Source organism: Pristiophorus japonicus, chromosome 12, assembly GCF_044704955.1.
Source record: "Pristiophorus japonicus isolate sPriJap1 chromosome 12, sPriJap1.hap1, whole genome shotgun sequence".
In the NCBI taxonomy this organism is placed as follows: domain Eukaryota; kingdom Metazoa; phylum Chordata; class Chondrichthyes; family Pristiophoridae; genus Pristiophorus; species Pristiophorus japonicus.
Window position 1 is genome coordinate 114,551,338 of NC_091988.1, and position 23,034 is coordinate 114,574,371.

Sequence of the window (23,034 nt, forward strand, 5' to 3'; positions counted from 1 at the left end):
ACTATATGAAGACAGTAATGATTTTGATTTTGGAGGTGAGGTGCAAAGAGACCTGGGTGTCGTGGTACATCAGTCATTGAAGGTTGGCATGCAGGTGCAGCAGGCAGTTAAGAAAGCAAATGGCATGTTGGCCTTCATAGCAAGGGGATTTGAGTACAGGGGCAGGGAGGTGTTGCTACAGTTGTACAGGGCATTGGTGAGGCCACACCTGGAGTATTGTGTACAGTTTTGGTCTCCTAACCTGAGGAAGGACATTCTTGCTATTGAGGGAGTGCAGCGAAGGTTCACCAGACTGATTCCCGGGATGGCGGGACTGACCAATCAAGAAAGACTGGATCAACTGGGCTTGTATTCACTGGAGTTCAGAAGAATGAGAGGGGACCTCATAGAAACATTTAAAATTCTGACGGGGTTAGACAGGTTAGATGCAGGAAGAATGTTCCCAATGTTGGGGAAGTCCAGAACCAGAGGTCATAGTCTAAGGATAAGGGGTAAGCCATTTAGGACCGAGATGCGGAGGAACGTCTTCACCCAGAGAGTGGTGAACCTGTGGAATTCTCTACCACAGAAAGTTGTTGAGGCCAATTCACTAAATATATTCAAAAAGGAGTTAGATGAGGTCCTTACTACTAGGGGGATCAAGGGGTATGGCGAGAAAGCAGGAATGGGGTACTGAAGTTGAATGTTCAGCCATGAACTCATTGAATGGCGGTGCAGGCTAGAAGGGCCGAATGGCCTACTCCTGCACCTATTTTCTATGTTTCTATGTTTCTGTGACTTTCCTCTTCATTATCAACAACACAGTCAATTTTTGTGTCATTTGCAAACTTCTTTATCATACTCCCTATATTCAAATCTAAATCTTTGATATAAAGCACAAAAAGCAAGGGACCTAATATTGAGACCTGCAGAACCCCACTGGAAACAACCTTCCAGTCACAAAAACATCCATCAACCATTACCCTTTGCTTCCTACCTCCAAGCCAATTTTTGATCCAACTAGCTACTTTGCCCTGGATCCCATGGGCTTTAACCTTTGTACCAGTCTACCATATGGGACCTCATTAAAAGCTTTGCTAAAGTCCATATACACTACATCGTACACACTACCCTCATCGACTCTCCTGGTTACCCCCTCAAAAAATTCAGTCAGATTAGTCAAACACGATCTTCCCTTCACAAATCCATGCTGACTGTTCCTAATTAATCCTTGCCTTTCCAAATGTAGATTTATCCTGTCTTTCAGGATTTTTTCCCAATAATTTTCCCACCACTGAGGTAAGGCTGACAGGCCTGTAATTACTCGGCCTATCCCTTTCTCCCTTCTTAAACAAGGGTACCACATTAGCAGTCCTCCAGTCCTCCGGCACCATGCCCAAATCCAAAAAGGACTGGAAAATGATGGTCAAGGCCTCTGCTATTTCCTCTTTTACTTCACTCAACAGCCTGGGATGCATTTCATCCGGGCCTGGGAATTAGCTACTTTCAAAGCTGCTAAACCCCTTAATACTTCCTCTCTCACTATATTTATTTCATCCAGAATATCACACTCCTCCTCGATAGCAGTATCTGCATTGCCCCTTTCCTTTGTGAAAACACACGCTAAGTATTCATTAAGAACCCTACCAACATCTTCCACCTCCACACAAAGATTACCCTCATGGTCTCTAATAGGCCCTACCCTTTCGTTATCCTCTGGCTCTTAATATATTTATAGAACATCTTTGGATTTTCCTTAATTTTACTCGCCAAGAATTTTTCATGCTCTCTCTTAGCATTCCTAATATCCTTTTTATTTTACCTCAACTTTCTATATTCCTCCAAAGATTCTATAGTATTTAGCTGTCGGTATATGACATAAGCTTCCCTTTTTTTCTTAATCCTCCTCTGTAAGTCCCTAGACATCCAGGGGGCTCTAGAATTGTTATTCCCACCCTTTTTCTTTAAGGGTACATGTTTGGCCTGAGCCTTCCAGATCTTCTCCTTGAATGCCTCCCACTGTTCCTACACTGATTTACCCAAAAGTAGCTGTTTCCAGTCCACTGTGGCCAAATCACTCCACAACATAGCAAAGTTAGCTTTTCCCCAATTTGGGAATTTTATTCCAGGCCTATCCTTGCCCTTAGCCAAAACTAACTTGAATCTGACTGAATTATGATCACTGGCACCCAAGTGCTCTCCCACTAATACCCCTTCAACCTGCACAGCTTCATTCCCCAAAACTAAATCCACCCCTTCTCATGTTGGGCTTGTTACATACTGACTAAAAAAGTTCTCTTGAATGCATTTTAAGAATTCCGCACCCTCTATACCCTTCATACTATATTTGTCCCAATCAATATTAGAATAGTTAAAATCAACTACTATTACCACCCTATGGTTTTTGGACTTCACAGCAATTTGCGACATATTTGCTCCTCTATCTCCTTCCCACTGTTTGAGGGTCTAGAATACACGCCCAGCAGTGTGATCACCCCTTTTTTATTTTTCAATTCGACCCATATGGCCTCATTTGATGATCCCTGTGGCATATCATCCCTCCTCACCGTTGTAATAGTTTCTTTAATCAGTACCGCCCCCCCCCCGCCCTTTTTACCCCCTCTCTGACTTGCCTAAATATCCTGTAACCAGGAATACTGATCTGCCAAACCTACCCCTCTTTCAGCCATGTTTCTGTAATGGCTATAATATCATACTCCCAAGTATCCACTTGTGCTCTTAGCTCATCCGCCTTATTCGCGATACTCCTTGCATTAAAGTATATCCCATTTAACACAGGAAGGCCTCCTCGATGACTATTTACTAACCCTTGTTTCCTCTGACTTACAGATTCGCTTTCTAAATTCTTGCTGTCCAATTTCTGCTTTACTTCCTTCCCTATTGAATATGTTCTCAGGTTCCCACCCCCCTGCTAAGCTAGTTTAATCTCTCCCCGACAGCACGAGCTAAACTTCCCGCCAGGATATTGGTCCCGGCGCTGTTGAGGTGCAACCCATCTGGTTTATACAGGTCCCATCTCCCCCAGAAGGGGTCCCAATGCCTCAAGAATTTAAGGCCTCCCTCCTACACCAACTCTCAAACAATGTGTTCATTCTCTCCAACTTTCTATTCTTGTACCAACAGTAACCCAGAGATTACTACCTTTGAGGTCCGACCCTTTAATTGTTTGATGGGAGAGTGTAGAGGGAGCTTTACTCTGTATCTAACCCATGCTGTACCTGCCCTGGGAGTGTTTGATGGGAGAGTGTAGAGGGAGCTTTACTCTGTATCTAACCCGTGCTGTACGCACCAATTGGAAGGTGTCCTATTATACAACACGAACGTCGCTCATGTCAATGAGAATAAAACTGACGTCAAGAAAGTTGAGAAAATTCTCACTCCATGGGAGCACCTGTAATAATGAATCCTCCATCATATTTATCTCGAATATGTAATCGCCCTTTATTGTCCAGGACAGAATCAGACGTCTCCCAGTGAGGTCCAGCACGGCTGGGGTGGAATCCGAGAGTTCCTTCTCTCTGGGTCAATGGGCCTCATTCTGTGCTGACGGAGTTACACCCGCTCATCTGTACCTCCACTGTACCCCCCTGGGAAACCATGGCACCGACCCGAGGGGGAGATCGGGCTGCGACTAATAAACACACACGTCACTGGGAAAGAACAGTCCTTGGTTGAACGTGGAATTAATACCGGTGAAGGCCAGGCTGCAGGCAGCAGCCACGATCGACTCACTTGGCACCAACCCAAAGTTTACCTGCCCAGAGAGGGAGGAAGAGTTGGAGGATGGAACGTGGGTACTGGGGGAGGCCATTCTGCCCCTCGAGACTGGTCCATCATTCAATCAAATGATGGCTGATCTGTATTCAAGTCCATGGGGGCTGAAGCCTCGGGGCTTGTCCATGTGATGGGCCCCTGTACAGAACAGCAACAGTGCAAGGAGAGACAAGGGGCAGGGTCATTGGAGAACCAACACTGGGGAGGGGGCAGCTCCATATTCTCTTCAAACGTGGAATATGGTTCCTCTCTAATTCCAGTCACATGATATCACCACTAAGAGACCTCGTGAAAGAAAGACTTGCATTTATATAGCGCCTTTCATGACCTCAGGACGCCCCAAAGCTCTCTGCAGCCAATGGAGCACTTTGTGTAGTGTAGTCACCAATGTAGGAAACACGACAGCCATTTTGCGCACAGCAAGCTCCCACGAACAACAATGTGATAACAACCAGGTAATCATTTTTAGTGCTGTTGATTGAGGGATAAATATTGGCCCGGACACTGGGGAGATGATATAGTGCCAGGGCATCTTTTATATCCAACAGAGAGAGCAGACGGGCCGCGGTTTAACATTTCCAACATGTGGCACTCCCTCCAGTGGGAGGGTCAGCCCCGAATTTTGTCCTTCATATCTCTGAGGTGGGACTTGACCCACAACCAGCAAGTTCAGAGGTCAGAGTGTGACCCACTGAGCCACGGCATGATGGAGAATCGTAAGGACATGGCATGGATGGGCAGAATGATGGAGGGTCACCTCAGCATCTTCCGGGCACGGGTGCGGGTGGGGAGGGGGGTCATTGCCACCTACTGGTAGCAGTCTGGCCAATGTAGTCTTTAGACTTCTCCCGATGGAGGGACGTGCTTTGTGTGCACGTTGTACACAGACCAGTTGTTATTTGATAGACTCGTTGGTCGGCAGGACATTCCATCATCCGTTGAATAAAAAACCCAAGAGAAAGAACTCAAGCGAATATTGTACAAGTTTATTTAATTCTCTGCATTTGGTGCTGTATCTGAAGTGTGTTCAGGCCCTCAGTACCCACGGTGCCTGACTGGAACCACCCTGGGCAGGCTGTGACCCATGTATTGTCTCTCCCTGTGAGCCCCTCAGGAAGGCAGAGGGAAAGACTGAACCCAGAAATCAGTGGAGTAAATCCTGAGAGTAGACAATAGGTCGATGAGTATCTGACGAGAGCTGAACCGGGACCTCATCCATCACTCCCAGGAGGCTGATCTGTCGGTCGCCTTCCTATCCCTCGACCAAGAGAAGGTGTTCGACAGGGTGGATCACGCCCATTTGTTTGGGATGCATTTCGTCGCCCGGATCCGACTTTTGTACGCCGCCGCGGAGTGTCTGATTAAGGTTAACGGGTCCTTGACGGCGCCCCTTCGCTTTAGGAGAGGGGTGCGCCAGGGATGCCCCATAAACGGCCAGTTATACGCCATCTGCGTGGAGCCTTTCCTGCGCCTCCTGCGGACGAGGTTGACGGGACTGGCTCTGCAAGGGCCAGGCGTGGAGGTCGTCCTCTCGGCTTACGCCGATGACATGCTCCTCACGGTCGAGGATCCCATTGACCTGTTGAGGATGCGTGAGTGCCAGGTGATTTACTCGGCCGCATCCTCCGCTAGGACCAACTGGGAGAAATGTTCCGGATTCCTGGTGGGTCAGTGGCGGGTGGACTCCCTGCCGGAGGAGCTCAGGCCTTTTGCCTGGAGCACGACCCATCTCCTCTATCTGGGAGACTACTTTAGCCCCGACGAGGAAGCCTGGCCGGCGAACTGGCAAGAGCTGGAGGCCAAGACGCCGCTCGCCTAGGGCGCTGGACAGGACTGCTCCGAGTGCTGTCCTACAGGGGTCGAGCGCTAGTCATAAACCAGCTGGTGGCCGCCATGCTGTGGTATCGGCTGGTCACTTTGACCCCTCTCCCTGCGTTTGTCACCAAGATACAGAAGAAGCTGGTGGACTTCTTCTGGAACAACAGGAAGCACTGGGTCTCTGCCGCGGTCTTGAGTATCCCGCTTAGAGAGGGCGGTCAGTCGTTGGTGTGCGTCAGCACCCAGCTCGCGACTTTCCATCTTCAGACCCTGCAGAGATACCATTACGTCGAGCCCCCTCCTAGGTGGTGTGCTCTGGCGACGTATTTCTTCCGCCAGCAGCACAGCTCAACTATGACACGCAGCTCCTGTTTGTGAACTTGGGGGGCCATCAGGACTGCCGTCCAGGGGCTGCCTGTCTTTTACCAGGAACTCGTCAGTGTCTGGAACAAAGTCTCCACCAAGCGCAGCTCTCCACCGGCTGGAGTCGTGGCTGTCCTGCAGGAGCCGCTGCTCGGGAATCCGTACCTCCACGACCGAGGTTTTAGGTGGCAGTCGGACGAGAGGGCTGTGGCTGGTGAGGTGACCAGGGTCAGGGACCTGCTCGATGGCGGAGGAGCGGGCTGGATGGCGCCAGACGTACTGGCACAGCGCCCAAATTCGGCCGACGTCCGCCGCGCGGCCGATGGCATCGAGTCGCTAAAAACAGCTCTGGGTCCTGACTCCATTAGGTGTGTCGAGGAGGCTCAAGCTCGTGGGGAGATCCCGTCCAAACTGACCCCCGTCCAGACGGAATTCCTCATCGGCGCCAAACCCCTAAACCTCCCTCGGGAGCCGGCGCCTCACAACTTGAGCCGCCTCGGGGAAATCCCCTCCGTGCCTTTCAGTTCCGCGCGGAGGGGTTTCCTGTACGGGCTGCTCCTGCACACTCTCAACTTTGCCATCCGTCCGGACACGCCATGGCGGACCATCTTGCCGTTCGGAGGAGGCGGGGGTCCCCGATGGAGGGCACTCGACGCAGGAGTCCTCCCACTATTCATCGGGGACTTGGCCTGGAGGGTGGTGCACGGAGCAGTCCCGTGCAACAAATTTTTAATGCGGTTCACGGGCTCCCAGGCCGCGTTAAATTTCTGCGGTCTGGAAGAGTCCGTGTTCCATGTTTTTATGGAGTGTGCGAGGTTGCAGCCTCTGTTTCATTATTTAAAGGGGCTGCTCCTGAAATTCTGGCTGCACTTCAGTCCCACACTCCTGATCTTTGGGCACCCTGTACGGAGGGGAGCGGGTAGGTCCGAGGGCTTCCTCGTAGGACTGCTCCTGGGCACGGCCAAGGGTGCCATCAGCCGGTCCAGGCAGCGGGAGTCGAGGGGGTCGTTCAGCCTGACTGCCTGCCTCTCTTCCGCGCGTACATATGTGCCAGGGTGTCCTTGGAGATGGAGCACGCGGTGTCCACCGGTACGCTCGCGGCCTTCCGCGAGAGGTGGGTGCCGGAGGGACTGGAGTGCATCATCACCCCCGGCAACCAAATTTTAATTTGATTTTATATGTTTAAAGTTTAATTTGTTTTAATTGCCAGTTTTAGTGTCCCCCTCCCCTTTTATAGGGGGCACTTGTAAAATGTATGATTTTAATGCCCAAAAAAATCACAGAAGAAAAAAAAAACACAAAAAAACAAAAAAAAAAAGAGGGCAGTTATAAGTGTCTGGAGTGTCCCCCAAATTGGGGTGGCACTCAATCTAATGTTTATTTTGTACCCCCAAAAAAGTGGTAGAGCTGTTGCCCCCCAAAATAAATCAAAAGATGCTGCAGGGATAGTTGAGTGGTTTGGGATTATGGGGGATTGTGTAGTGAGGGCACTGGTCCCAGTGCTGCTGTTTGCCCCTCTAATATTTGGCGACAGTTTTGAAGGCCAGAGGTTTCCATGGAGAGGAGTAAAGGCCACCCCTGGTCCTCCCTTTGGGTCCCGTCTCCGTGTGTCTGTGATGGTGCAGTGTGGGGAGCACAACCTGCTGGTCAGGGTACACATGGATTTATTTGGGACCAGGCACCTGATTAAAGCTGCTGACCTGACCCTGGGGACAGTAGGTTGTCGGGCAACTGGGATCGACTCTCTGAACCGCACCGTCCTCTTTGACTATGGGCTCCATGAGTGTGGCAGCACAGTGAAGGTGATGTGATTCCTCAACTCTTGCTCTAAGCTTGGTGTGTGGATCAGTCCCCACTCTTCACTCCAACTCTTGGTGAGGGAGCATTGATGTCGAGGGGACTCCTGTCTCCTGCTTTCAAACCTCAAACTTGCTCTGGAATTCTGCATTGTGCTTTGCTTTAATTGGCGGCAAATGGCATGTTAGCCTTCATAGTGAGAGGATTTGAGTATAGGAGCAGGGAGGTCTTACTGCAGTTGTACAGGGCCTTGGTGAGGCCACACCTTGAATATTGTGTGCAGTTTTGGTCTCTTAATCTGAGGAAGGACATTCATGCTATTGAGGGAGTGCAGCGAAGGTTCACCAGACTGATTCCCGGGATGGCAGGACTGACACATGAAGAAAGATTGGATCGACTAGGCTTATATTCACTGGAATTTAGAACAATGAGAGAGGATCTCATAGAATCATATAAAATTCTGACGGGATTGCACAGGTTAGATGCAGGAAGAATGTTCCCGCTGTTGGGGAAGTCCAGAACCAGGGGTCACAGTCTAAGGATAAGGGATAAGCCATTTAGGACCGAGATGAGGAGCAACAACTTCACTCAGAGAATTGTTAACCTGTGGAATTCCCTACCAGTTCGTTAGAGATATTCAAAAGGGAGTTAGATGTGGCCCTTACGGCTAAAGGGATCAAGGGTTATGGAGAGAAAGCAGGAATGGGATTCTGAAGTTGCATGATCAGCCATGATCATATTGAATGGTGGTGCAGACTCGAAGGGCCTACTCCTGCACCTATTTTCTATGTAATGTGGGAAAAGCAGCCGCCAATTTCTGCACAGCAAGCTCCCAAAAACAGCAATATGATAATCTGTTTTTTTTTGTTATGTTGATTGAGGGATAAGTATTGGCCAGGACACTGGGGATAACTCCCCTGTTCTTCTTCAAAATACTGCCACGGGATCTTTTATGTCCACCTGAGAGAACAGATGGGACCTCAGTTTAACGCCTCATCTGAAAGATGGCACCTCCCACAGTGTGGCACTCCCTCTGCACTGCACTGGAGTGTCAGCCCTCGCATTCCCATCATGGTAGTCACATTGTGACCGGCGCCTGCTCTTAACAATTTAGTTCATGGTGGGGTGTATAAGGGATAACCTGGTTTTGAGCGTCCTTTTCATTAGCAGCTCTGCAGGTGGAACCCCTGTGAGCGAGTGTGGTCAGGATCTATTGGCCAACAGTAGGCGTGATACCCGGCTTTGTAGGGAACCCCCTTGGATTCTGAACATCCCCTGTTTGATTATCTGCACTGCTCGTTCCACCTGGCCGTTTGAGGACGGCTTGAACAGTGCCGTTCTGACATGGTTGATACCATTTTCTGCAATGAAGTCCTAGAATTCAATGCATGAAAAGCACGGGCCATTGTCGCTGACCAAGACGTCCGGTAGACCATGGGCGGCGAACATTACCCGTAGACTTTCTACCATGGCAGAGGATGTGCTTGAATTGAGAATGTCACTCTCAATCCATTTGGAATAGGCGTCTACTACAACCAAAAACATTTTTCCCATGAAAGGACCTGCGTAGTCCACATGGATGCGTGACCATGGCTTGGCGGGCCAGGACCAGGGGCTAAGGGGGGCTTCCCTGGGTGCGTTGCCCAGCTGAGCACACGTGTTGCACATGCGAACACAAAGTTCCAGGTCTGCATCTATCTCTGGCCACCAAACGGGTAATCTGGCAATTACTTTCATCATGACAATGCCCGGGTGCTCATTGTGGAGTTCTCGGATGAACGCCTCTCTGCCCATCTGGGGCATGACTACTCGGTTTCCACACAGTAGGCAATCGGCCTGAATCGAGTGTTCATTCTTGTGCCTATGAAATGGTTTAAACTCCACAGGGCATGCCCCATTCAGGACACATCTCTGAACTAAAGACAGTAGCGGGTCTTTATTTGTCCAGACTTTAATCTGACAGGCTGTCACAGGTGAGCCTTCACTTTCTAAAGCTTCAACAGCCATGACTATCTCAGCATCATGCCCAGCTGCCCTCCTCAGTGGTGGCTAGTGGTAGCCTGCTGAGTGCATCAGTGCACAGTTTTGAGTGCCCAGTCTGTGCCGAATTGTGTAGTCATAGGCGGCTAACGTGAGTGCCCACCTCTGTATGCGGGCCGATGCATTCGCATTTATGGCCTTGTTGTTGGCCAAAAGGGATGTTAGGGGTTTGTGATCTGTCTCCAACTCAAATTTCCTGCCAAACAGGTACTGGTGCATTTTTTTTTTATTGCACTGCATATACACATGCTAGTGCTTCCTTTTCTACCATCCCGTCACCCCTTTCTGCCTGGGCCAGACTTCTGGAGGCATAAGCTACCGGCTGTAACTGACCATTGGCATTGACATGCTGCAACAGACACCCGACCCCATAGGATGACGCATCACACGTTAAAACTAGTTTCTTACATGGGTCATATAAAGTTAACAGTTTGTTGGAGCATAACCAATTGCGTGCTCGATCAAAAGCCCTTTCCTGGCTGTCCCCCCGGATCCAAATTGCGACCTTTGCGTAGGAGCACGTGTAGCGGCTCTAAAAGCGTGATCAATTTGGGAAGAAAGTTACCAAAATAGTTCAGGCGCCCCAGGAACGAATTAAGGTCCGTCGTATTACGGGGTCTGGGTGCTCTCTGGATCGCTTCCGTTTTGGACGCAGTAGATCTGATTCCATCTGCTGCTAACCTCCTCCCCAGGAATTCTATCTCTGGAGCTAAGAAGACGCACTTCGCCTTTTTCAGTCGCAACCCTACCCGGTCCAGTCTGCGTAGCACTTCCTCCAGGTTGTGGAGGTGTTCTTCAGTATCGCGACCCGTGATGAGGATGTCGTCTTGAAAAACCACCATCCTTGGAATTGACTTGAGGAGGCTTTCCATATTTCGTTGAAATATCGCGGCGGCCAAACGAATCCCGAACGGACATCTGTTGTACTCAAACAACCCCTTGTGTGTCATGATGGTGGTCAGCTTCTTTGACTCACTCAACAGCTCCTGGGTCATTTAAGCTGAGGTCAAGTCCAATATTAAAAATCGTTTGCCACCGGATAGCTTCGCAAAGAGGTCCTCCGCTCTCGGTAGCGGGTACTGGTCTTGGAGTGACACCCGATTGATGGTGGCCTTGTAGTCGCCACATATCCTGACCGACCCATCTGCCTTGAGCACCGGCACGATCGGGCTCGCCCAGTCACTGAATTCGACTGGCGAGATGATGCCTTCCCTCAGCAGGCGGTCCAATTCGCATTCTATCTTTTTCCGCATCACGTACGGCACCGCTCTGGCCTTGTGGTGTACTGGCCTGGCATCCGGGTTTATGTGAATCACTACCTTAGCCCCCATGAAAGTGCCGATGCCAGGTTGAAATAATGAGTCAAATTTGTCCAGGACCTGTGAGCATGATAATTGCTCCACAGAAGAAATTGCATTGACATCGCCCCATTTCCAGTTCATGACAGCAAGCCAACTCCTCCCCAGTAGTGCGGCACCGACCCCGGGACAATCCAGAGTGGCAACCTATTCTCCGAATCTTTGTGGGTCACAACTACCATGGAGCTGCTTAGCACCGGAATGATCTCCTTTGTATATGTCCGTAGCTGTGCGTCAATTAGCAATAATTGTGGCTCCTGGCCTTGGACACCCACAACCTTTCGAACTGTTTGATACTCATCAGGGACTGGCTGGCCCCCATGTCTAGCTCCATTAATACTGGGATGCCATTGAGGAGCACTTCCATCATTATCGGTGGTGTCCTGGTATATGAACTGTATATGTGCTCCACATGAACTTACTGAACTTCAGCTTCCAGCGATTTCCCCCTTTGGGTTCGACTACATGATGGGGCATGTCCGATTGCCCTTGTCTGCCTAGAGAACTGTGTGCCGCGTTAACAATGTTGACTCCCTGGTCGTTTGCTGCAGTTGAGCCAAGATTTTTGCCATAAATCATTCTGGTCTCTTTCTCCCCTGAGATAATTGTCTGGGCAATCAGAGCCGCTGCTTCCAAGGTCAGGTCTTTGGTCTCAATCAGTTTCCTGAAAACCCCAGCGTGCCCAATGCACTCAATAAAAAACTCTCGTAGCATCTCCGCTCTGCATGCATCTGGGAACTTACATAGGCTCTCCACTCGCCGGAGGTCTGCCACGAAGTCTGGAACGCTTTGCCCTTCTCGCCGCCGATGCGTGTAAAACCGGTGTCATGCCATGTGCATGCTGCTCGCCGGTTTAAGGTGTTCCCCGCTCTGATATTTGGCGACAGTTTGGAGGCCAGAGGTTTCCATGGAGAAGAGTCAAGGCCACCCGTGGGCCTCAGAGAGTTCCTCCTCCTGGGCCTCCCTTTGGTTCCCGTCTCCGTGTGTCTGAGGGGCGCAGTGTGTCCCCACTGCGCACTGTGATGGTGCAGTGTGGGGAGCACAACCTGCTGGTCAGGGTACACATGGATTTATTTGGGACCAGGCACCTGATTAAAGCTGCTGACCTGACCCTGGGGACAGTAGGTTGTCGGGCAACTGGGATCGACTCTCTGAACCGCACCGTCCTCTTTGACTATGGGCTCCATGAGTGTGGCAGCTGAGTGAAGGTAATGTGATTCTTCAACTCTTGCTCTAAGCTTGGTGTGTGGATCAGTCCCCACTCTTCACTCCAACTCTTGATGAGAGGGCATTGATGAGGGGACTCCTGTCTCCTGCTTGTAAACCTTAAACTTGCTCTGGAATTCTGTATTGTGCTTTGCTTTAACTGGTCTTCCCTAGTCTCTCCAACCTTGTGATCTTGCCCCTATTGGCCTTGAGCATTCACTTTGGTTTGTCCAAACTTTTTTCTTTGGAATATTCTTGTGGATTTTCAGGTCAACAGGGATTCAGTTTGAGCTAATCTGGTTGACTCTTTGATGAATACTCGGAATAAGAATTGTGATGGTGCACTAAAGTGCAACTGCACACTTTCCCTGTAATTTAGAATGAGTGAAATAAATGAGGCTTAAAATTTGTCTTCAGTGCTCCAAATGAATGGAACTTGTGTCTTTAACTATTCAGTGAAGATGTTCCCTTGAGTCAGTTTTCTATTGAATGAGTTTTGGTCTTGTGCTTGCAATCTCCTGCATTAACTGCTGAGGAGCAGCCCATACAGTCACTTGAAACTGCTCCGCCATTCAATATGATCTAGGCTGCTCTTCCCTTCCATATCGCTTCGTGCTAAAGAGTTTATTGAGCACTCTTTTTTGAATATAGTCAATTAGCATCCACAGCCCTCTTTGATACACAATTTCTAAGGTTCACAATTCAGTGAAATTACTCTTCCCCCTCAGTGATAAATGGTGGACGCCATCTCCTGAGACTGTGACCAAGTTCTAGAAACTCAGCCAGGGGAAACAAACTCCCAGCATCGACCCTGTAGGAAGGTTGATATTGAGGTTGCTTCATTTGTAACTCCAAAATATAAAGTTGTTCATTGTATAAAACTGATGTTTGCCATTTCTGACCCTGGTGTTTTTCAGATGGCTGGAGATTTCCTGGTCTACACCACACACCTGAACCACACTCCCAAGGCTCATGGATCTGTCATTGTGCGAACTAATGGAGCTGTCATTCCCACTGAGTGCCGCTATTATAGGTAACCATTGACTGAATGAAAACTCGATCTAATGCATGTTCTCTGACGTTGTCCTAAAATGGCTCCCTTGTCTTTTCAGGAGGGGCAATGTGAGCAGTAACCCGATCAAGCCCACCTGGATCCCGTTCAGCTCCACCAAGTCTGGAGAAGGGCTTCTGTCATTCTCTCTGCGCCTAATGGCTGGTATGTGCTGGGTGGATGGGGAGTGATTTCCTGTCACCCACTGGGAGTTGCAGCCACTGTCTCCAACCCCTGTCCTCTTGTCCTTCAGATGACTGGCTTACAGAGCGCACCTCGACTGTCTACTACCTGGGTGACCTCATTCACATTGAGGCCTCTGTTTCAATGACCAACCACATGCCCCTGAAGCTCTACATTGACCGCTGTGTCGCTACGTTGAGCCCAGACAAGGACTCCACCCCAAGTTACAGCATCATTGACTACAATGGGTAAGGAGCTCTCTTCTTTCTCCAGCTGGTCCCGTCTCAATGGCTTCACTTGATTTACTCCATGGCCCGTGTTTTAATCTTTCTTCAGTTGCCTCCTGGACAGCAAAGCTGAGGACTCCCTCTCAACCTTTGTGTTGCCAAGAGACGAGCGTGAGTTGGACAAGCTCCACTTTGACCTGGATGCGTTCTGCTTCTTTGGCGATGACCGTTCTTTGGTAAGAGGAAGCTTCCCATTGGGTTCTCCATGGTGGGAGGGAGTCACTGAATAATGGCTGCTGTTGAATGTATCCCTCAGATTTTCCTCACCTGTCACCTGAAGGTTGCTGCAGTGGATCGAAGAGATTCCATGAGCAAAGCTTGTACGTTCCAGAAGCAGCAGAATGTGTAAGTTCCCCCTCTCTCCCTCAGGGATGTGTTGTGTGGAGAAGTGATGCCCAACCTGATTGTTACACTGATTGTCTTGTTTAGCTGGGCCCCATTGAAAGGATCGAACAATGACGTTTGTGCCTGTTGTGATTTGGGCGACTGCGGTGCCAAGAGGGAGTTGGGCTTGCCTTCCAGAGGCAGGAGGGATCTTGTACCTGAAGCTGGTAGGACATTGATCCTCCTAGATGTTGGAGGTCCCCCTTTACCCTCTCTAACTGGAATGTTTGATATTGCAGGGAGTGATGCTGAATTGAAGTGGGAGGGTGAGGCCTCACTTGGACCCCTGGTCATTCTGGACACTGATGTGGCCGACCTGGCAACTGAGTCACTTACTGAGGTTGGGCAACGGATGCAGGAGAGGTCTCCAGGGGGTGAGTGGGCCCACTGCTAGTTTCCATTTCCCCCTCAGTATTTCCTTCAGTAACCATTGGTTTCTCATTGCTCTTTAGGTGTGGAGTCTGAGGTGGTCCTGATGGTGGCCCTGACTGTGACCGCTGTCTCTCTGATCTCTGCTGCGTTGATGGCCTTGTTCCTGTACAGGAAACACAAGTAAACACACTTCAACTAGTTATCAAATGATCAATAAAAGTTATTGTGTATCTTGTGCCTGGTTGTTTTTTTTCTCACTGTCTCCAATGTGTCCAAGTGTAGAATATGTAGCTAGTTAGCGCTTCAGCAATCCTCCATCAGTTCCCTGTGTTGGTGTAACTGGTGCAGGTAACTAATGGCTGGTAGAAGCTTATCCAGGGATATGGTAACTGCCCAGCCTTCAGTGTAGATCCATGAGCTGAGTGGAACTGGCCTGAGGTACAGGCATCTAACACCATGCTATACCTGCCCTGGGACTGTTTGATGGGATGGCATAGAATCATAAATTTACAGCATGGAAGGGGGCCATGTACTTCGGCCCATCGTGTTCGTGCTGACCAAGAGCTATCCTGCCTAATTGCACTCTCCAACTCTTGGTCTGCAGCCCTGTAGGTTACAGTGCTTGCAGTGCACATCAAGTATCTCTTAAATGTGGTGAGGGTTTCTGCCTCTACCACCCTTCCAGGCAGTAAGTTCCAGACCCCCAGCACCCTCTGGGTGAAAACATTTCCCTTACATATCTCCTCTTAAACCCCCCCCTAATTACTTTCAATCTATGCCCCCCTGGGTGTTAACCACTCTGCTAAGGGAAATAGGTCTTCCTATCCAGGCCCCTCACAATTTTATACACCTCAATCAGGTTTCCCCTCAGCCTCCTCTGTTCCAAAGAAAACAGACCCAGCATCTACAATCTTTCCTCATAGCCAAAATTCTCCAGTCCAGGCAATATTCTTGTAAATCTCATCTGCACCCTTTCCAAAAGTGCACTCATCTTTCCTATAATGTGGTGACCATAACTGCACACAGTACTCTCGCTGTGGCCTAACCAGTGTTTTATACAGTTCAAGCAGAGCCTCCTTAACCTTGTATTCATTCCTTGACCTAAAAAAGCAAGCGTTTGTACACCTTCTCTACCTGATCTGCTACCTTCAGGGATCTGTTGACCTGCACTCTATGGTCCCTTTGTTCCTCTACACTTTTCAGTGTCATTTAATGTGTATTCTCTTGCCTCAGACCTCTCCAAATGCATTCCCTCACTTATCCAGATTGAATTCCATTTGCCACTGTTCTGCCCACCTGACCAGTACATAGATATCTTCCTGCAATCTGCAGCTTGCTTCTTCATTATCAACCACAGTCTATTTGTGTCATCTGCAAACTTCTTAATCATATCCCCAACATTTAAGTCCGAAACATTAATGTGTTGCACAAAAAGCAGGGGACCCAGCACTGAACCCTGCAGAACCCCACTGGATACAACCTTCCAGTCACAAACACCGATTGACCATTACTCTTTGCTTCCTGCTTCTGAGCCAATTTTGGATACAACTTGCCACTTTGCTCTGGATCCCCATGGGGTTTTACTTTCGTGACCAGTCTGCCATGTGGGACCTTAGCAAGTGCTTTGTTAAAATCCATATATACTACTTCATATGCACTGCTGGTTAACTCCTCCAAAATTTCAATCTGGTTAGTCAGACACAACCTTCCCTTGACAAATCCATGCTGACTGTCCATGTCTTTGCAAATGAAGCTTTATCCAGTCCCTCAGGATTATTTCCAATAATTTTCCCACCACCGAAGTTAGGCTGACTGGCCTGCAGTTACTCGGTCTGTCCCTTTCTCCCTTTTTAAACAAAGGTACAACATTAGCAGTCCTCTGGCACTGCACCTGTAGTCACAGAGGATTGGAAACTGATGGTCAGAGCCTCTGCTATTCCCTCTTTTCCTTCTCTTAACGGCTTGGGATACTTTTCATCTGGGCCTGGAGATGTTTTCCACTTTGAAAGTTGCTAAGCCCCTTAATACTTCCCCTCTCCCTATATTTATCTTGAGCTTTATTCTGTGTCTGACCTGTGCTGTCCCTGCCCTGGGAGTGTTTGATGGGAGTGGAGAGAGAGCTTTACTCTGTATCACACCTGTGCTGTACCTGCCTGGGGAGTGACTCTCTTTTTGACACTCTGGATCCAATTGGAACTTGAACAATTCTGCAACATCGCTCAGCTCAGTGAGCATAAAATTCATATCAAGAGGGTTCATGAAAATCTCTCTGTGAAAGCTCCTATATTAATGAATTCTCCAACATATTTATCTCTAATATGTGATGAAAGAAAGACTTGCCCTTCATGATCACCGGATGTCTCAAAACACATTACAGGCAATAAAGTACTTTTGGAGTGTGGTCACTTTTGTAACGTGGGGAAAGCAGCAGCCAATTTCTGCACAGCAAGCTCCCACAAACATCACTGCGATAATTTGTTTTTTTATGTTAAGTTAATTGAGGGATAAATATGGGCCAGGATAGTGGGGATAACTCCCCTGCTCCTCTTCAAAATAGTACCGTGGGATCTTTTATGTTCATGAGAGAGCAGACGGGACCTCGGTTTAATGTCTCATCTGAAAGACAGCACCTCTGACAGCGCAGCGCTCCCTCAGCACTGCACTGGTGTGTTAGCCGAGATTTGCTTTGGTGCCCAAATCTCTGGAGTAGGACTTGAAACCACAACCTTCTGACTCCGAGGTGAGTGTACTACCCACTGAGCCACAGCTGACACTTAAAGAAATAGCCCTTTATTGTCCGGGACAGAATCCGACGTCTCCCAGTGAGGTCCAGCACGGCGGGGGTGGAATCTGAGAGCTCCCTCTCTCTGGGTCAATGGGCCCCATTCTGCGCTGACGGGATTAAACCCACTCATCTGTGCCTCCACTGTGCCCCCTGGGAAACCATGGCACCGACCTGTTCCGGGGGGGGCAAAGATTTGTTTCATTGATACATAAAAGGTTGCTGCACAAGATAAGAGCTCAAGAAGTTGGGGTTAATACATTAGCATGGAAAGTGGATTGGCTGAACAACAGAAAACAGAGAGTCGGGATAAATGGGTCATTTTCAGGGTGGCAAACAGTGACTAGTTGGGTGCTACAGGGATCAGTGCTGGGGCCTCAACTATTTACAATCTATATTAATTTCTTGGATGAAGGGACCGAGTGTAATGTAGCCAAATTTTCTGATGATACAAAGATAGGTAAGAAAGCAATGTGTGAGAAGGCACAAAAAATCTGCAAAGGGATATTGATAGGGTAAGTGAGTGGGCAAACATTTGGCAGACGGACTATAATGTGGGGAAATGTGAGATTATCCACTTTGGTATGAATAATTAAAAAAAGCAAATTATTTAAATAGGGAGAGATTAAAAAATGCTGCAGTACAGAGAGATCTAGGGGTCCTTGTACATGAAACACAAAAAGTTAGCATGCAGGTACAGCAAGTAAATAGGAAGGCAAATGGAATGTTGGCCTTTATTGCAAGGGGGATGGAGTATAAAAGCAGGGAAGTCCTGCTGCAACTGTACAGGGTATTGGTGAGACCACACCTGGAGTACTGCGTGCAGTTTTGGTCTCCTTATTTAAAGGAGGGATATACTTGCATTGGATGCAGTTCAGGAAGGTTCATGAGGTTGATTCCTGAGATGAAGGGATTGTCTTAAGAAAGGATGAGCAGGTTGGGCCTATTTGGTGTTCAGAAGAATGAGAGGTGATCTTATTGAAATGTATAAGATTCTCAGGGTGGATGCCAGGTTAGATGTAGAGAGGATATTTCCCCTCATGGGGAAACTAGGGGGCATAGTTTCAGAATAATGGTTCACCCATTTAAAAAGCAGAAATGAGGAGGAATTTCTTCTCTGAGCATTTTAAAATCTATGGAATTCTCTACCCCAGAGAGCTGTGGAGGCTGGGCCATTGAATATATTTAAGGTGGAGATAGACAGAATTTTGAACGCTAAGGGAGTCAAGGGTTATGGGGAGTGGGCAGGAAAGTGGAGTTGGGGTCAAGATCAGATCAGCCATGATCTTATTGATTGGCAGAGCAAGCACGAGGGTTGAATCGCCTACTCCTCCAGGTATTTATGTTCTTATGTTCTACCCCCATACACTTTAAAATAGCTTTCGTTGTTATGCCCAACTGTTGCCTTGTGAAGTTTATGTTCTTCAGCTCTCAGTGCAGTAACATTTAGATAAGAAGGATGATCTTTGGTGTGATGCCAATGAGGTGGATTTATTGATCATCCCTATCCTCATGCTGATTAGCTTCGGATGGTCAAAAAAAAAGAAAACATAATTTGTGAGTGGGATTTGAGCGGTGAGGAGTTTTATTTAATTTAGAGATTTCTATATTGATAATTTTGCTACACTGCTCTCCTGTGACTTGCCTTGGGGCCTGTTGTGAATTGGCGGTCCGGTTATGGTCTGCAACATGGAGTTTGACATTTTAGAGAGAGAGATTGCTTTAGTACAATGCTTTAACCATGGAGACAGCCTATAATAGAGCAAGCAACACCCATCGAGCAGTGGGAGGAGCAACCAGAGTATAAAAGATGACAAAACCCAGACTGGGCCCCACTCGGTCATGCAGCAAAGTTATTCAACAATCGCACCATCAGCCTCTCAGCTCAGACCATCCCACACCTGGGATCAGGGACAGAGGAAACAGCGACACATTTATATATGTGAACTTGTATTTACTCTGTACAGACACCAGAGGGCTCATTCCCTGGAGTCCCAAGGGATCCCATAATCCCTTGGGAGCACAGGTATTTAAGGAGGCCTCAAGTTGGAGGGGCACTCTGCAGACCTGCAATAAAAGACTAAGATCACACTTAACTTTGAGCTCAGTGTTCAGTCTGACTCTTTCTCCATACATAACTGGCGACGAGTTATAGGTAGCGAACACAAAGATGCAGAGACCAGCAGGCATCCTGGAGAAATTCTCGGAGGGAGATGATTGGGAAACTTGTGAAGCGACTCGACCAATACTTCATGGCCAACGAGATAGATGGGGAAGAGAATGCTGACCAACGAAGGGTGATCCTCCTCACCATTTGTGGGGCATCAACGTATGGACTCGAAGAATCTGCTCACTCCAGCGAAACCGTACGACGATTTGTGCACACTGGTCTGAGAGCATTTGAACCCGAAGGAAAGCGTTCTGATGGCGAGGTATCGTTTCTACATCTACAAAAAGTCTGAAGGCCAGGAAGTGGTGAGTTATTTCGCCGCTCTAAGCCGCCTTGCAGGACAATGCGAATTTGAAGGACATTTGGAGCATATGCTCAGAGATGTTTTCGTACTTGGCATTGGCCACGAAACCAGACTTCACAAACATTTGACTGTAGAGACCTCAATCTTGAATAAGGTCATAGCGATTGCCACCAGTGACAATACAAAGCAAATCTCTCAGCTCACAAGTGCTGCTACAATTACGTGAACAAAGTGATGTTTTTGACTCGTAACGTACAGGGCAGGTCACAAATACCTGCAGCTGCACGTCTGCAGATGTCTCAGTGTCCACCATCAAGGGTGATGAATGCAAGGTCATTAATACCTTGTTGGCGCTGCAGGGGTGATCATTGTTTGCATTCATGCCGATTCAACAGGTACATTTGCAAGGGCTGTGGAACAATGGGACACCTCCAACGAGTGTGCAGGTGAGCTGCAAATCCTATTAAACCTGCAAACCACCATGTTGCAGGGGAGGACAAATCCACAGAGGATCATGACGAGCCAGAGCCTCAGACCAAGGAGGTAGAGGTATATGTGGTGCACACATTCACCACAAATTGTCCCCTGATAATGTTGACTGTTGAACAAAATGGACTCCTGGGGTCAATGGAGTTGGACACAGGCACGAGCCAGTCCATTATGGGCAAAAAGACTTTTGAAAGATTGTGGTGCAACAAGGCCTCAAGGCCAGTCTTAACTCCAGTTTGCACTAAGAACTTACATAAAAGAACTGATTCCTGTAATCGGCAGTGCTACCGTAAAGGTCTCCTACAATGGAGCGGTGCACAAGCTACCACTCTGGGTGGTACTGGGCAATGGTCCCACACTGCTTGGCAGGAGCTGGCTGGGAAAGATATGCTGGAACTGGGACAACGTCCAAGCGCTATCGCCCACTGACGACACTTCATGTGCCCAGGTCTTAAACAAATTTCCTTTGCTGTTCGAACCAGACATCGGGAAATTCCAAGGAGCAAAAGTGCAGATCCACCTAATTCCAGGGGCGCGACCTATCCATCACAAGGCGAGAGCAATACTGTACATGATGAAACGGTAGAGATCAAGCTAGACCGGCTACAAAGATAGAGCACCATTTCACCGATCGAGGTCAACGAGTGGGCCAGTCCTATTGTCCCAGTCCTCAAGCGAGATGGCACCATCAGAATCTGTGGCAATTACAAAGTAACTATCAATCGTTTCTCCCTGCAGGACCAATACCCACTACCAAAGGCCAATAACCCCTTTGCAACGCTGGCGAGAGGAAAGACGTTCACGAAACTGGATCTGACTTCAGCCTACATGACACAGGAACTGGAGGAATCATCAAAGGCCCTCACCTGCATCAACACGCACAAAGGTATTTTTGTTTATAACAGATGCCCATTTGGAATCCGGTCAGCAGCAGCGATATTCCAGAGAAACATGGAAAGCTTACTGAAGTCGGTCCCGCACACCGTGGTCTTCCAGGATGGCATCTTGGGTACAGGTCGGAACACAGTCGAGCATCTGCAGAACCGGAGGAGGTTCTTAATCAACTCAACTGCGTGGGGCTCAGGTTAAAACGCTCGAAGTGGAGTTCTTGGGAAGGAGGATTGCGGCAGATGGCATCAGGCCCACCAATGCGAAGACGGAGGCAATCGAGCACACACCGAGGCCACAGAACGTGACGGAGCAGCGGTCGTTCCTGGGACTCCTGAACTACTTTGGTAACTTCTTACCGGGTCTCAGTGCACTGTTAGAACCACTGCATCTCTTACTATGAAAAGGGGGCGAATGTGTTTGGGGCAAAAGCCAAGATAATGCCTTTGTAAAAGTGAGAAAATTGTTATGCTCAAACAAATTGCTTGTTTTGTATGATCCATGTAAGCATTTGGTACGAGCATGTGATGCGTCATCATATGGCGTTCATGTGTATTGCAACAAGCTAATGATTTGGGGAAACTGCAACCGGTTGCTTATGCATCCAGGAGTCTGTCTAAGGCCGAGAGAGCCTACAGCATGATTGAGAAAGAAGCGTTACCATGTTTCTATGGGAGTAAAGGAAATGCATCAATACCTGTTTGGGCTAAAATTCGTATTGGAAACTGACCATAAGCCACTTATATCCCCGTTCTCCGAGAGTAAAGGGATAAATACCAATGCATCGGTCCACATCCAGAGCTAGGCGCTCACGTTGTCCGCATACAACTACGCCATCCGCCACAGGCTAGGCACAGAAAACTGCACCGATGCTCAGTAGGCTGACAATGCCCACCACGTGGGTGGAAATGGCGCAGCCCACAGATCTAGCCATGGTTGTGGAAGCATTAGAGTGAACAATCACCCGTCACTGCCCAGATCAAAACCTGGACAAGCCAAGACACCTTATTATCTCTAGTCAAAAGGTGTGCGCTTCACAGGAGCTGGTCCAGTGTCCCAGTGGAAAGGCAGGAAGAGATAAAGCCGTTCCAGCGGCACAAAAATGAACTGTCTATCCAAGCAGACTGCTTTCTGTGGGGCAGTCGAGTAGTGGTCCCCAAGAAGGGCAGAGACACCTTCATCAATGACCTCCACAGTACCCACCCAGGCATCGTAATAATGAAAGCGATAGCCAGATCCCACATGTGGTGGCCCGGTATCGATGCGGACTTAGAGTCCTGCATTCACAGATGTAATACATGCTCGTAGTTAAGCAATGTACCCAGGGAGGTGCTGCTAAGTTTATGGTCTTGGCCCTCCAAACCGTGACGTAGGGTACACGTCGACTATGCACACCCATTCTTGGGTAAAATGTTCCTTGTGGTTGTAGACGCGCATTCCAAGTGGATTGAATGTGAGATTATGTCAGCTAGCACGTCCGCTGCCACTACTGAAAGCCTGCGGGCCATGATTGCCACACACTGCTTACCCAATGGCCTGGTGAGCGACAACGGGCCATGTTTTACTAGTGCTGAGTTCAAAGAATTCATGACCCGTAAAGGGATCAAACAGGTCACATCTGCCTCATTTAAACCAGCATCCAATGGTCAGGCAGAGAAAGTAGTGCAAACCATCAAGCAAGGCTTGAAGAGGGTACCTGAAGGCTTACTGCAGACTCGCCTAGCCCGAGGCCTGCTTAGCTACCACACGAGACCCCACTCGCTCACTG

At 48.6% G+C, this 23,034-nt stretch overlaps 1 protein-coding gene across 1 annotated transcript; it reads left to right on the plus strand.

Moving 5' to 3' along the window:
• The first annotated feature begins 7,613 nt into the window (after nt 1-7,613).
• Nucleotides 7,614-14,817, plus strand: LOC139276847 (zona pellucida sperm-binding protein 3-like). The gene is made up of 8 exons (XM_070894845.1): nt 7,614-7,757; nt 13,274-13,389; nt 13,469-13,572; nt 13,661-13,838; nt 13,927-14,053; nt 14,134-14,222; nt 14,307-14,428; nt 14,714-14,817. The coding sequence occupies exons 1-8, from the start codon at nt 7,614-7,616 to the stop codon at nt 14,815-14,817; spliced, it is 984 nt and encodes a 327-aa protein (XP_070750946.1).
• Nucleotides 14,818-23,034: the final 8,217 nt, after the last annotated feature.